The 15,584-nt window shown below is 26.8% G+C and overlaps 2 protein-coding genes across 2 annotated transcripts; one reads left to right on the plus strand and one right to left on the minus strand.

Annotated features, from left to right (window-relative positions):
- Positions 1-668: 668 nt before the first annotated feature.
- LOC107893267 (uncharacterized) lies at positions 669-3,082 on the plus strand. Its single transcript, XM_016818211.2, has 4 exons — positions 669-856; positions 954-1,088; positions 1,366-1,614; positions 2,627-3,082. The coding sequence occupies exons 1-4, from the start codon at positions 785-787 to the stop codon at positions 2,888-2,890; spliced, it is 720 nt and encodes a 239-aa protein (XP_016673700.1). The 5' UTR covers positions 669-784; the 3' UTR covers positions 2,891-3,082.
- A 7,896-nt stretch (positions 3,083-10,978) lies between these two features.
- Positions 10,979-14,101, minus strand: LOC107893258 (uncharacterized). The gene is made up of 6 exons (XM_016818200.2): positions 13,787-14,101; positions 13,390-13,698; positions 13,157-13,321; positions 13,014-13,067; positions 12,782-12,928; positions 10,979-11,547 (listed from the first exon to the last, which is right to left on the minus strand). The coding sequence occupies exons 1-6, from the start codon at positions 14,099-14,101 to the stop codon at positions 11,164-11,166; spliced, it is 1,374 nt and encodes a 457-aa protein (XP_016673689.2). The 3' UTR covers positions 10,979-11,163.
- Positions 14,102-15,584: the final 1,483 nt, after the last annotated feature.

The following is a 15,584-nucleotide window of genomic DNA, read 5'->3' on the forward strand; positions in this document are numbered from 1 at the left end:
AATTATGTTAAAATATGATTAAATTATTTATTATTTATATTAATAATCTTATTAAAATTTAATAACAATAACAATAATCATTTACCTAAACAAATTTCTGCTAAATGTATTCTAGTCATTTTAGTTTTTTCCCTTATGCTATTATACCTCCATTCCATTCAACCAAACACAAGAATACTATTACGCCTCTATTCCATTAGATTCAACCAAACAATTAAATTGCTATTACACCTCTATTCCATTACGACTTTATTACATTATAACGAACCAAATGTGCCCTTAGTGACGAAATCATTCTTTATTTCTTTTTTTTTATATTCTCTTTGTTTTTTTCTTTGAGGTTCATGTGTTCTTTCTCTACCTATTAATATTTCAGCACAATCAAAGTGTAATTTGATCTTTTATTCATTTATATATTTATATTTCATATATTAAAATATTAACAAATTATGATAGATTATTTTTTATATTTTTATTAAAATATCACAATATTAATTAATTTAAAAATTATTTAAATATATATTTATTATTTTAGTTTAAAATGTATATTTTATTTTTTAAAATATTTTATTGACAATCATACTATACACTTAAAAGTCAAAATTTTTAAAAGTACTTGTTAAAATTATTGAGGAGTTTATGTACCTAAAACGGCGTAGTTTATAGCTTTAAATTACAGAGAACCTCGCATAATGAGAAGATTAAAACCAAATGCCCTAGCCGACAAGAATCAGAAAAAAAACGCAAAACCCGGTTCAAAAAGAATCCCAAAAAAAACAGTCCCATGAGTCAATCAGATTACTCATACAGTTCGCTACCAAAAGAGATATCTCTGAAAATTGCATCTTCCCTCGAGGTTCGTTTAATTGCTATCTCATTTCATTTTTTTCTTTTTCTGGGTATTGAATTGAATGTAAATCAGATGTTTGATTGTTGGGTATTCGGGGTTTTAGGCACCGGCTCTCTCTTCATTGGCTTGTTGTTCTCGGGATTGGCAAGAAATATGCGTGTCGGATTGTTTATGGAAGTCGCTTCTTAAAGAAAGATGGCCTCTTTTATGCGGAGCTGATAAAGACCCTAACTTCAAGGTTGTATTTTTTTGTTTTCTTTTTTGGGTTAAGTTTTTAATGTCTGTAAAATATGGTGTTTTTCCGCATTTAAGTCGATTTGGACTAATTGCTCTTGTTTCATAGCTTTGAACTGGGTGTTTTTTTAGTGAGGTTACCTTGGGTGTAAATGAAATATTGGTGTTCATAAACTATGGAGATTGAATTGGAAAACTCGAATTTGATCCGGTAACTATAGAGCAAAAAATTCAATTCCTTTGGATTGGTGTTTGAAACTTGTGAGATGTATATGATATAGGACTGGCGAGGATTTTATGTAAAGCAGCACGAAGAGCAGAAGCGTCAAGCCGAATCCGTCATTAATTTGGTGGAACAACGCTCGCTATTCGGTTCACTCAATGCTGTAGACTATCTGCATGCGATCAGTTGCCTGGAAAGGATTCAGCTCGGTTTCAGAGATGTTCAAATGCTGCTGTTGAAACCAAAGCTGAATGTTCTGCTTAACTTGATCGGACTACATTACTACCTTAACAACCTTCAAGTGCCGGTAAACTTCTTTACTATTAATTTTCGTCTTGGATCATGTTGAAATAGTGTTTAGTGTTGTAGTGAAATATTTTGGTTTAAGTTATTAATTGATAGATATTGGTATTAGTTGTTCATGTTGCGGAATTCGTGCTTATGTTGAATATCGGTTCTAATAAGCTTTGAAGAATTGAAATTCTTCGATGACCGGTGGAATGGAAGCTTCTTTTATTTGATGATGATAACATGAGATGACGTGTTAAAGAAAATTAACCCCTTAAATTTTATTGACATGAATGTTTTCTTTAACACGCCATATCCGAGTAGATTGCGAGGTAGGTACACTTACATGTTTTAATTATGTTTGATGTCATATTGAAACTAACATTTAATGCCTAAATTGACAACTAGAATGACAGGATGACCAGTAAAAATATCAGGGAGGCCCCTATACTCTGTGACAGATTCCAGTTTACTCCTCTACTAAAAAAATGGTCAAACTGTTAAAAATTTCATCTATTTCTAGTGTTAAAAACTGGCATGGTTGACAAAATGACTAGTGACACGTGGTGTGCCATGTGTATCTCATATTGACGTATAAGGACCAATTTTCAACAGTAGAAATGGATGAAATTTTATCAGAATAACCAATTTACTCCTTGATCTAACATAGACGGAATAATTTGTTCATTTTTTAAGTAGAAGGGGCAAAATGCAATCTAGTTCTTAGTACAAAGGCCTCCATGATACTTATACCCAGAATGACCTAATTGATACAAGATTGATATTTGAGTATTCAATTAGAGTGTTTTGAAGTCTAAGGATTAATTTGGAATCTTTATGATAGTTTGAGGGTGTTTAGTGCCATTAACCCTAGATTTTAACTCCATGGTTTTCAATGTGTTTTGCAATCTTCTGTCTTCTCGAAGATCTATAATACTCTACGTATATGGAAAACTTAAAGTTTCGAATACACCTTTGTGAGATATAAATCGGTCTTACTTGCCTCCGATTTTAACATCGTAATTTTACAGGCTTTTCATATCACGGAAGCACTTTGGAGTGGTAAGATAGCTGATCGACAAGTTTGCGTAAAGTGGCGATCGACCTACAACTTCCGTACCCGAGGTGGAGATCAATCCCGTTGTGTCTATCTCAAAGATCTTGTGAAGGGAGAAGATGATGGCGAAGTGCTGACGGTACTTGAACGAGGAGCTACTTATGAACTTTCACGAGTTCAGGTATCTGACCCTTTTAGTGGTTCCGGTGATGAACACGAACTCATAACGATAATATAGTTTTGATCTTCCAAAGTAGCACGTAAGTAATTTAGAGAAGTTGACTCTTCTTCTCTAAAAATGGAATGTCAACACAATTGTTAATTTCTCTCATGTCTGAATTTTTATGTAACAATGATTTAGAGTTTTTTTTTTTTTTTGTGTGTACAACTTTTGAACTATATAAGTGGCAAGTGTTTTTGTGATGGCTTAGTTTGCATTTTGTTATTTTCTAAGATTTGTTTGTATGTTTTTTTTTATTGCATAGTAAATTGAATCGTTTGACATTTAAATCGTTTCAATCAGATGATTAAAATATTTTATTCACAAAGTGAGTGAAAAAATAGGTTAAAATATAGTATATGTATTTTTTATAAATTAAGAGTTTAGTGTATGTATTTTTATTTTCAAGAATTTAATTTTTTTAAATTTTAAAATTTAATTTCAATTGTTAATTCTATTAATTTTATTGGTACTGACATTTTAGAATAAAAAAATACTCAGTTGGTAATAATGTAATTATAAAATGTCGTTGTAATAAATTTGAATTTAACAAAATAATTTTATCAACGTTAACATTTGGACTTCGATTTTGAAATTCGAAAAATAAAAAGATTAAATTCTTAAAAATAAAAATATAGAGATTGAATTTCAAATTTTCGAAAAGTATATATAACTTGAAATAATTTGAAGTTTAAGATTGATTTAAAATAAGTTAAAGTAAATGAGAGATCCTTGTATTATTGGAACTAGATCAAATTAGTCTCTCTATTATAAAATAGATCAATTTAGTCTTTATACTATTAAAAAGAATCAAATAAGTCTAAATTGTAACAAAGTTAACATTTTTTGTATAAAAAAAAATCTTGAAAACTATATTTTTCAATTGCAATTCAAATCTAAACAAAAAATTTTATTTAAAAAACCATAAATATTTTAAATATATTAACTTTATTAAATAGTAAATGACATTTTTTATACAATAATATTAATTTAATTTAAATTTGATCTTGTTTAATTTTTTAATAATATAAAAACTAAAATAATCTATTTGGAGTTAGTTTAGCATTGTTTTCCAAAAATACTTTTAAGGAAAGTTTTGTGCTAGCTTAAGAGACAACTTTTCTAGATTTTGCTTATGGCAAAAGCGCATTTAGAAATAAAGGATAATTTTAAACCTATACATTGGGGATATAATTACTTTCCTATTAAAATTTATTTTAAATATGTAATATTATATATTTAAATTTTATTGGTTATATTTTAATATTTAAAATATAGTTTATATATTCGAATTAAATTTTGTAAATAATTAATAATATATTGATTAATAATAATAAAATATTTACATTTGCAGCAATATTTAAAATATTTCCTTATTAAAATTTTAAAATATTTAAAATATTTCCTTCTTAAAATTTTATTGGCTATATTTTAATATTTAAAATATGGTTTATATATTCGAATTAAATTTTGTAAATAATTAATATTAATTACTTAAAAATATTTAAAATTTATATTTCATATATTAAAATATTAACAACAAATTATAATAAATTATTTTTTATATTATTACTAAAATATCATAATATTAACTAATTTGAACATTATTTAAATACATATTTGTTATTTTATAACATCATGTTTAAAATGGATAATTTATGTCTCAAAAGTATTTTTTGACAGAAATACTAAACACTTAAATCAAACTTTTCAAAAGTATTTCTCAAAATCACTTTTTCACATCACTTATTAAAAGTACTTCTCAAAAGTAATGTTAAACTAACACTAAATGATATCTCGAGACATTTATAGAAGAGGTGAGGGCCCAACTGGGTCCACAATAGGTGCAGGCCCAACGGAGAGTTCAATAGAATCCAAATTTCGAAAGGGATATAACACGTCTTTAAAATTTAATAAATATTTTAAAATTGAATAATGAAATATAAACAAAATATATAACATATACTAAAATTCTTATCACATGCATATGCGTGTGGAAACTACAAATTTAGCATACAAATGTGTGTTTAAAACTAACATATGATAAATAATGAAACGTATGTTTTAAAATTGATTAATAATACATGAAATATTTACAATATTAAAATTAAAAAAAATTAGATTAAATGATTTATTATGGTGTTGTTATCAATATTGAGTCGGTGTCAAGTTAACTTGTGACATCACCTCAATCAAATACATTATTAAATATATATATTTGGTGAGGTAACAAAGCCTGCATAATAAAATTAAAATGAATAAAAACTTCAAAATTAAGTTTTAGTTGAGTGCTGAATTAAAATTTTTATCAAAGTAATTGGTTCGGGTTCAAATTTTACCATATGTATATTTTTTTAATAAAAAAATCATATTACCCTCTAATAATATAACTTATTTTAATTATAAAATTTTTTTTATAATTTTTTAACCGAATTAATAACCTGATTGAGAATAACACCATCTTATTAACGAGCTTAAATTATACTATGAATATTGCATACATTTGTTTTAAATAAACAAAGTAATAATAGTTTATCTGACACAATCTTGAAATGATGGAATACAAATATAAACAAACAATACATGCTCATGGGTCGGCCCGAATAAAAATGCTAAAATTTGAACTCGATTTCGTTTGTTAGGCCCAAGCCTAATCTAAAAAATGAGATTAAAATTTTGCCTAAGCCCGACCAAGATAAAAATGCTAAAACTCAGGCCCGGTCCGAACTACCCGTATCATTTTTTATATAATTTTTAAAAAAATATATAATCATAAAAAATACTAAAAACATTAAAATAAATACTTCTCAACAAATTAAAAATAAATTAAAAAATATACTTAAATAATACTAACATAGATGCAATTTAATAAATAAATACCTCTAAAATAGTAACAAAATTAACAATTAAACAAGAGTTATATAACATCAAAATAGTAAAATTGTAGCAAAATAGTGAAAAAAAAACAAAAAAATAGCAACAAAACAATAAAAAACAGCAAGAAAACAGTAAAAAAAGACATCAACTTTTTTTTTTTTGCATTTTCGGGCTGGGTTGGGCTCGAGCAAAAAAGTCTTACCCGAGGTCTGACCCGTTTTTTAAATGGGTCTTATTTTTTGTCCAAACTCCTTTTTTGAACCTATATTTTTACCCAAACTCTCCCACTTTTCGAGCGGACCTTCGGGCCAAATGGCCTGACTTATGAGCAGGTCTAATATAAATATAGTAAACATCTTATAATATTTTTTAAAAAATAAATAAAATTAATGCAAATTATATATCTTAAAATTTATTCACTAAATACAATTATATTGAAATCATTAAATACAAAAATCTATTAAGTTTACCCGATCCTAAAAATTTATATACACATTATGTTTTTCCAAACTCTCAACTCGATGTTATTTAAAAAATTGGTTTTACGTTGTGAAAATAGAAAAATATTTAATTTTATGGTTCATTTACTTAAAAAAAAACATGTATGTTCAAATTAGGAAATAAAAGCCCATGTATAGTTTTTTAAAAGGAAAATTATATCATTAGTCCTTAAATTAAAGGTAAATTTTCGTTTTGATCATTTAACTAAAAAAATTACAATTTAGTCATTAAATTATTTGAAAGTTTTCATTTAAGTCGCTAAACTATTCAAAAGATTTTATTTAAATCAATGGGCTGTTAAGTTTTTTTATTTTAAAAAAATTCTATTAACGAGCTACAAGCTACGATTCAACGATTAGTACTATAGATTAATACCCATCAATGAGTAGAATAACATACCTTAGATATAAGTCGATCTGACGGTCAGTGTCAAAGATCGGTGAAAAAATTTGTTTGAACTATAGAAAGAAGGCGAAAAAAAGCTTTCAATTGTTGCAAGCAAAGCTAACGGAGAAAACCATGTAGCATCGGGTTTTACAGCCTAATAATTTAAATAAAAACTTTTGGATAGTTTAATAACTAAATTGAAACTTTGTTAGTTAAGTGATGAAAACGAAAATTAGTCATAGTTTAGTGAGTAAAGAAAAGGTATTTTATTTTTAAAAAACCCATAAATCGTTTTTTAAATCTTCTATTTAAAACAATTAAAAACAGATGTATATTTTAGAAACAGATCTGGAAATGAAAACTCAGAAATCGTTTTTTAAAGCTTTTATGTAAAAAAAGAAAAACACAAATAAGTTGTTTTTTTTTAGAAAACGTGCATTTAACATTTGAAAATTAAACAATAAAATGAAATAAGAAGTTAATTTTGTCAGGAAAAAAATCTTTTCATATTCACAACACCGCATTAAGAAGGGGAAAATATCATCATAGACCCTTCCACATGAATCAATTTTTCATACATGGTCTTAATGCTTTACAAAATTAATAATCCTTTTAAATAAAATACCTTTTGACATTTTTTTATTTCTTTAAAAAAGTTTAATACAAAACCTTATATATTTTAATTTTTTTATTATTTTAAAATAATTTATATGTACAAATTTGGGATTACTTTCTAAATTTATTAATCGAAATCATAGAAAACTTTCCTTATGAAATTCCATAATTTACATTTGCAGCAATTTTTTATTTTAATTTTAAAATTAAACTATTATACTCATGAATTATTGCATTAAGTATTTCGATTTTAAATTAATCTTTATCTTTAGAAAACAATTTTCAATTCAAATAATTGTGTTTGTGGACATTATTAAATTTAATAGTTTATTTCAAAAACTTAAAATTATATAATATATCACTATGATACATTTAGATTGTCATGCACCAACAAGTTCTACCTAAAAATAGGTAAAGAAAATTAAAATAAAATAAAATAAAATCAAGATCATGACTCAATGAATTATGAGCACAAGGTAGCCGAATGTTGGAAAGAACATCTTCAATTAGGGGGATCCGTAGCCGGAATAGGCACTCGGTCGAGTGGTACTGAAGCCCATTTTTTGTTTGGACTTTGGTTTGAGTTTTTATAGTTTTAGGGCCGAATTTCTAGAGAAGAGCAAAGGTAGAGCTTCTGTTTGACGGAGCCCGTGGACCGGAGTGGACAGCAGATGCCACCGAAAAGAGGAGCCGTGGCTAGGGCAAGGAATGGAAAGAAGAAGAAAAAGATTGAGGAAAAGAAACTTAATAGTTGTTGGGTGACTTTCAATATAATTTATTCAAAAATAATTGAAGTTTTAGAGTAGTATAAGTAAATAGTTATACAATATTTTATTAGTCAATTGAATATTAAGCATAGACATTATTGCAATAATTAAAAAAACGTAAATTCAATCGGTTGGATTTAAGGGTTTGAAAGGAAGCATTGTTAGGATGGTATATGGAAGAGCAGAGTAGTTGCATCGAATTTGGCTGCATTCCACCTTGTTCTGCACTTTAAATTGGCATTGCATTCATCAATGTTATTGGGAACCCAAACATTTGTTTAATATGGTAAAGAAGTTTGATTTTGTTCTACACAATTTCAGTGTATTCTTCAATGCTCACATGGAAAACCATATATGAATCTTTATCTTATTATCACAACAGTCTTCTGAATGAGGATTCCTATGCACACAAAGTTTTGTTCAGCTTTATAGATTTTCCAAATGCCGATTAGCCAATGCAGGGTTTCACTATATATTTTATGGCAACTGTTAAAGGGTGGGTGAGAAAAACTATTTAATTTCGAAAAAAATCGATAATTTTTTAATTTTAAGTTAATTAAATTGAGTTATTTGAATTATTCGATTGTTCGAGTTAAATTTTATAATTCGAGTAATTCAAATAATAAATTGATGTAAATACCCTTTTGCTCCTTATTAATTTTGAAGAATGAGCATATTAATTTATTTCAACAAATATTACCAAAAAGAAATTTAAAATAATTTTCAAATATTCCAAAATTTCATATTTTTAAAAAATTATAAAAAATTTAAAAATTAAAATTCTAAAGAATATATAAAATGTTAAAAAAATTAAAAATTTTCGAAAATAATAATTTTGAGGACTTAAACAAGTAAATTATCAATTCAAATTTATCATATTAAAGTCTTTTATTTTGCTTTGAAAGAGTTGTCAAACATGTATGGTTTCAAATTTATGTGCTCTAACATGTAATTAGTTCTATTGTAACAAGATTTTAATTTAACATATTTAATTCTTTTTAATTTAACTCGAATGATTTAATTTGAATTTCATTTCACTTGACTCGATTTGAAAAAATTTAAATAAAAATTTAATAATAAAAGACTCATTAATTTAACTAACTCAAAATTTTTCACGCGATTCGATTAAACACTTACTCTCTTTTTAATGACCCATGTGTTTTCTCATTTGTAAACTTGCGCTAAAAAGATTTGTATGTTGTCTTTTAATTTCGAAAAACAAATGTTTTCCTCTTGATAATAAACTTAGGAAGACAAAATAGAAAAGTTCAACGAAAATAATTTAAAAAACAAAACAAAAAAAAGCTTCATAGAGAAATAGAGACCCTCATGGGCGGTGTTACATTTTAGTTCAAAGACAAAAGTAACAAGTTACATTAGGTCCCCAACGAAAGTAATTTTTTTTGAAAGAAATCGATAAAATGTGGTTTATTGGTAGGTATTCTGCTTCAAAAATAAAATCATAACTGTATCAATAAAAAACAAAAATGAAAAGGAAAAAGTATGTATAATTTTGTTTTACATATTTTGAATTATTTTAACTTCACTTCAATCCTTTTAGTAACACTGTTAAAATAAGATAATATTGTTACATGTAGTACACATGTCCCATAATTTAATTGAATGCATGTCAGTAAACACATTAAAAACAAAAAAAAAATTATAAAAAGTAAGATTTCCTTTGGTTTTAAGAAATATAGGTCATGTTCGTTTTCATTTTCCTGAAAAATGAAAAACATTCAAAAATTAAAATTTTTATTTTTAAAAATCGAAAATTAAAATACGTGAAATTAGAAAACAATTCACTGAAAATTATTTTTAATTTTAAAAATGATGAAAATAATAATTTTAAATATTAAATTTGGTACACTGGTTCGAATTTATATAAATGGATATAAAAAAGTTTTTATTATTAAAAATAAATTTTTATTTATTAAATTTATTTTTTAAATTTTAAAAAACTGGTGAATGATAACTGTTTTCTGAAAATAAAAAATAGAAACAGAAAATGTAAAGAGAAAAGAAATTCCAGAAACCAAACTAAAATGAGTTAATTTTTTAGAAAATTAGAAAAAAATTATTTTAAAATTTATAAAAATAAAAAAAAATTAAAAATAGAATTTTCCACTAAAGTTTTAAACAAATTTTAAAAATGTAAAATTTCATTGAAAATTACGAAAGAAAAATCAAAGATTCAAAATACATAAAAATTCAGAAAATATCAACTTTGAGCTGCTTGACTAGCATTGACTAACTCTGACCATGTTGACTGACTATTTAAATTAGCTATCGATCAAACTACTTACTTTTGGCTCAAATTTTACTGGAAAAAGATTTTGGTCGATGATCAACATCAATCAATACTAGTCAAAGTGGATCAAATTCCATAATTTTTTTTGAAAATTTTTGAAATTTTTTATTTTGTAAGTTTCAATAAATGTCTACTTTCTTTTAAAATTTTTTTGAATGTTCTAAAATTATTTTTTATTTTTTTAATCTATTAAAATTTAATTTTAATAGTATTTTTTATTTTTGAAAAATTCCAACAATAAATAATTCTTTATATTTATGGAAAATTTTAATTTTTTAAATAATTTTTTGTTTTTAACAGATTTTTATATTTTTAATGTGTTTGTTGGCATTTCAGTTGATAACATGTCCATATGTGCCACGTGTAACAATTTGATTAGTGCTCGTCATCTCATTTTAACAATGTTATAAAAATATATTAAAATGTTTCACGAAAGCTAAATTCAAATATTAATTTGAAGTAAAAAAGAGAAAAAATCTTAAATATAAATTTAAACAATAAAATCAAATTTACCCATATAAATTTTATAATTTTTTGATTAAAATAGTAAAGTTGAAGGTTTGGAAATGGAGATTGGAATTCATGTAAGTTTATTTTTTTGATTTATTCCAAGTTTACATTGTTTTCTATATATTTTTATATAAAACATAAAAAAACTTCATAGGAATATTTATTATTACTTTTTTTTTCATATAAAGGATGAATGAAACTCTAAACTAAAAATTTAAATATAGACATTTTTTTTAAAGAAATGAATACTTGTTCGGGTTGAATTGTGAGTTAAAAAAGAAAAAGTTGAACCCTCAGAGTGTGTGTGTGTTTAAAAGGAAATCTCAAGGGCACCTTACATTTCTTCCAGGGCCTCCATAGTAAAAGTAAGTTCCCCAAAGGTTGTTTCTTCCCTGTGTGATGTCATAACAATTAGAGTGATCAGCCAAGAGGCGAAGGTTTGTTATAGGCAACAAATTATTATCCCAATCAACCCTCTGCAGGTTCCGGAAATAAGCTGCTTTCCCAAAGCCTTGTTGGGCAAAATGGCCGCTGCCCATTTGAGTTGACGTATGCAACCCTGACGATGATGATCTACTGTTCATTATCTCTCCTCCAAATTGTATCATGTTCGCATGGCTTCTTAGGTGACTGAACAGTATTGCTGGCCAGTACCCCACCAGTATTCCTGATCCTAATTCTAACCACCAATTTCCATGTTTCGGATCCTGAAATAAAACACACAATCTTACATGGAAATTTCTGTAGAAGGTCCCTGTACTATGTATATAATTAACAGAGTATTTATCAAATAATAATTGAAGTACTAAATCCACAACATTGCATAGTGTAGGGACCTTGTGTAGAGTTCAACCAATAAGATGATTGAAACTAGTAGTAAAAACTTAATGGTTAATGTGTAGTTTGTCTCCTGAACTTGTCTAAAAGTACCTAGTTGGTACTTAAATTTTTTTTGTCTACTTAGTTAGTATTTGGACTTATATTCCGTCACCAAAGTTGGTACTTCCGCACTAACATCATTAGTTTGTGTTAATGTGACATTGATGGTCAATTCTATAATAACGCATGGCATCCTCTCAATATAACACGTGATGAACATGAATTAAAAGTTAAAAATATTTTTAAAATATAAATTAATTTAAAAAAAGTATAATTTTTTGGACAAATTTAAATACTAGTTAATTAAGTATTTTTTAGACAAATTTAAGTATTAATTAAATATTTTCGAATAAGTTCAGATTAACCCTTAAAAGAATAAAAATATTAACAAATTCAGGTAATATATATGACGGAATATAAATCCATGTGCTAACAAGTATAAAAATTTCAAATATCAACTATGGTAGTTTTTAGCAAATTTAGAGGTAAACTACATTTTAAACGAAGCTTAAAAGTCTAAGGTGCATTTAATGACGCGGCATTCTCAAGGCTAGCTAGTCAAACAAAAGTGTTTCTTCTAGCTAATTAAAACAACAAATACAAACTTGCTTTCTCGAAAACTAGGCATTGCCACATTTGTTTATTTTATGATAATTACTTTTTAAAAATATTCTTATTCATTTCATTTTTCATTTCTTTTAATTTTTGAATTTTTTATCAAATTATCTAAAATTCAATGAAAATATTAATAAATATTAATTTTGCTAACTTGTCACATTAATATAATATAAAATATTAATTAATATTTTTAAAAATTCAAAAAATATAGAAAGTTATTAAAATCATTCAATTTTTTTTGTAAAACTAGAAAATATACATTATAAATTTTTTTAAAATATTAAAAATTAATTAATTGGTGTGAGACATCTATTTGGATCAACAAATTTTTAATCTATTTTAGTGGTTTGAAAAAAATTTCGCAAATTCAACAGTTAAAACAAAGAAATAAAGTTGAAGACATTATGCCTTTATTTTATTGTCTTCTCCCTAATAACTTTGTACCTTCCAAACAATTAAGCCGATCTCGAACTGTCTGCCATTATAAGATGAGGTTGGAGAGATTGCAGCTCCAATGGCAACCTTGTTATTGGTTTGGATAAAACCAGAGCAAAGCAAGTTGTAGCAGCCAGTGGCTCGGTATGCATCAGTCTGTAGATTCAAACTTAAATCATCATTAGAAGACACTCTTGTGTTCAACACTAAAGGATTGGTAGATATTATTTATTATACTCACAGTCCAGTATGTGAAGAACCTAGGGTTATTATCTCCATACAATTCAGGGCTAACCTGAAGAAACATGAATGAATGTGATAATTATTCATATATGCCATGCTGCTGATGACTGAAAGTAAAAGTAGTTTAGGCCAGGGACATGCCTGCCAACCAGCTTCGATGGTATTTAGATCATTGCCGAAAGAACCCGAGATTATCCATATCTGTGATAAGCTAAACTCATATTCATTGCACACACGAGGTGCCCACACGTTTAAGCTTGCCTTTGCTCCATAATACTCGTCCCCTTTTTCAAACGCAACAGCATGCTGCAAAAGGGATATATCAAGTTACATTAATTAGGCTTTGTAATGCAAAACTAATTGCCTTTACTAACCTCATGGCCGCTGCCTGTTGAGTCTCTCCTTACGCGTCTTCTTCCATATCTTGTAATAGAACTTGCTCTTTGTATGTCTTTCTGCCTAGTTCTTCTGATTGGAACAGTCCCTTCGGGGCAGGATTCACCTGAATCTGCCCATAACTGGAAGCTTTCAGATTCAGCCACTGCTTCTGTATATTTATAGCCATTTGGCCTCTCCGGCGGATCCTCCTGCACAAAATGAGGTTTCTGGCCTTGAAGCGCAGGATGATCAAAAGCAGGTTGAAGATGAGATAGAACACAGTCTATGACATCCCCGTCCGGACTCTGCGTGCAAACAAGCCATGTAATTAACACAAGCTGCAGAAGGGAAGAAACCAAGACTAGCACAATAGTTAGCAGAGAAAGAAGATGCCTGAATGGTCTTGAAAGCAGGCTTATTGATCTTGTTCAGATAAGCATTGATTCTCCTCAGCTTCAGCTTCAGCCTCTGAATCTCTTTAGTATGGTTCGCCCTTTGTCGGTCACCTGAATCAGATAGCAATGGTGACGAAAAGACATGGCCGAGAGAGGAAGCGACAACAAGGAAAGCAAGAAAAACACGAGCCATTGAGAAACAAGAAGCCATATTTGTGGACTGTTTTTGGTGCCGTCCTAGTTTTTTGTTTTGGCAGAAAAAGATTGTATATATATTTGTAAAGGATAAAATCTGCTCTAAATACCTCTGCATTTTTTATATTTAGAATTTAATCCCAACTTTTTCGAATTTAAAAATGAATCTCTTTTCGGGCTTGTTCTTCACTGCTGTTATAATAGAAAGTGCTTTTAAAAAATCTAGTTAAAAAGTGCTATGAAAAAATATGCTCCATTGTTACCAAAAATTATGGTTAAAGATTAAAATATTCTTTTTAAATAGGATAGTGGAAAGTTAAAAAATTAATTAAGTTATGCATAAAGTATAAATTTTAAATATATTTTAAGTAATTAATATAAATTATTTATAAAATTAATGAAACATAAAATATTTTAAAAACTTAAATATAATAATAAATGATATCTAAAAAATTTAATATAATGATACATGAAATATTTAAATAATTTAATATAATAATACATAAAATATAAATTAATCTAATTTTTATATACATTTTAACGGGCTAATATAAATAAATGCTATTTTGATAATTTACTCATACAAACACAAAAAACCAAAAACACCTAAATCCCCATCTTTTGGGTTTGGGTAAAAAACACTTTCTCATCGGAATTTAAACCTAAAAATTAGGTACTCTTTGTTACTTTTAGATAAAAAAAGCATTTTTAAAATTTCAAACGCAATGAAAAAGGGATTATCTCCTCCTCCTTGGTTATAATTTCATATCCAATGCATCTAACTCCCTTTTAAAAATCAATAATTTAATTTAATCTTTATTTAAAACGTCTAAAAAGTTTAAAATTCATTTTAAAACCATAATATTTCAAAACCTTCAATTTTGATACTCTAAAATTATTTTAATTTTATTTAAACCCCATCACACATATTGTGGGGTAAAAAGAAGATATGGGTGATTTTTTTTTCCTTTTCTTGTTTAAGAAAAAGAAAGATGATTGGAATATAAGGAAAGTGGAATATTGTGGTGGGCTATGACAACTTATTTTTATGTGTAACATATATTCTTTATTTTGAGAAAATTGATTGAGGAATGAAATAGAATAGAAAGAGATTAAGAACCTTTCTTCTGCTTTTGTAGTTGGGTACAATTTTGTCAAAAGAAAGAATAATGCTTCATGTTTCCCACACTTTCTTGTTAGCTTGCAGCAATTCCATTAGTTAAAAGAAAAAGAAAAAGAAAAACTGAGTTTTTATTTATTTTTTAGCTACTTGATTTAGATTTTTTTTTTTGGTAAAGGATAGAGTTAGGGGCTGTCATGTGGTTGAGTTCATAGGATAGGTGTCAATAAAAGATTTAAACATATATTTTTTTGTCATTCCATCTTTGGTTTGATTCACAAATGTAGATATATATATTTGAATATATCCATATTATATATTAAATTAATTAATTGGTGTTATAAGTTAATTAAGCACTAATTTAATTGAGTAATTATAAAAATATTCTTTTATAAAATAAATCATATTATTTTAACGGGAAATGTAACACCTCATACCTAGCCTAAAAGTTAAGACTATGTCTGAAGGTTACATTCAAATT

This window comes from Gossypium hirsutum, chromosome D10 (genome assembly GCF_007990345.1).
Source record: "Gossypium hirsutum isolate 1008001.06 chromosome D10, Gossypium_hirsutum_v2.1, whole genome shotgun sequence".
Lineage (NCBI taxonomy): Eukaryota > Viridiplantae > Streptophyta > Magnoliopsida > Malvales > Malvaceae > Gossypium > Gossypium hirsutum.

What these genes read in the sequence shown, in the direction of transcription:
- LOC107893267 (XM_016818211.2), top strand. Translation starts at nt 785, where the DNA reads ATGAGTCAATCAGATTACTCATACAGTTCGCTACCAAAAGAGATATCT. An exon ending in AAATTGCATCTTCCCTCGAG is followed by an intron (nt 857 to 953) that starts GTTCGTTTAATT and finishes TCGGGGTTTTAG; the next exon opens with GCACCGGCTCTCTCTTCATT. An exon ending in ATAAAGACCCTAACTTCAAG is followed by an intron (nt 1,089 to 1,365) that starts GTTGTATTTTTT and finishes TATATGATATAG; the next exon opens with GACTGGCGAGGATTTTATGT.
- LOC107893258 (XM_016818200.2), bottom strand. Translation starts at nt 14,101, where the DNA reads ATGCAGAGGTATTTAGAGCAGATTTTATCCTTTACAAATATATATACA. An exon ending in CTGCTTTCAAGACCATTCAG is followed by an intron (nt 13,699 to 13,786) that starts GCATCTTCTTTC and finishes GTTTGCACGCAG; the next exon opens with AGTCCGGACGGGGATGTCAT. An exon ending in CAACAGGCAGCGGCCATGAG is followed by an intron (nt 13,322 to 13,389) that starts GTTAGTAAAGGC and finishes TCCCTTTTGCAG; the next exon opens with CATGCTGTTGCGTTTGAAAA.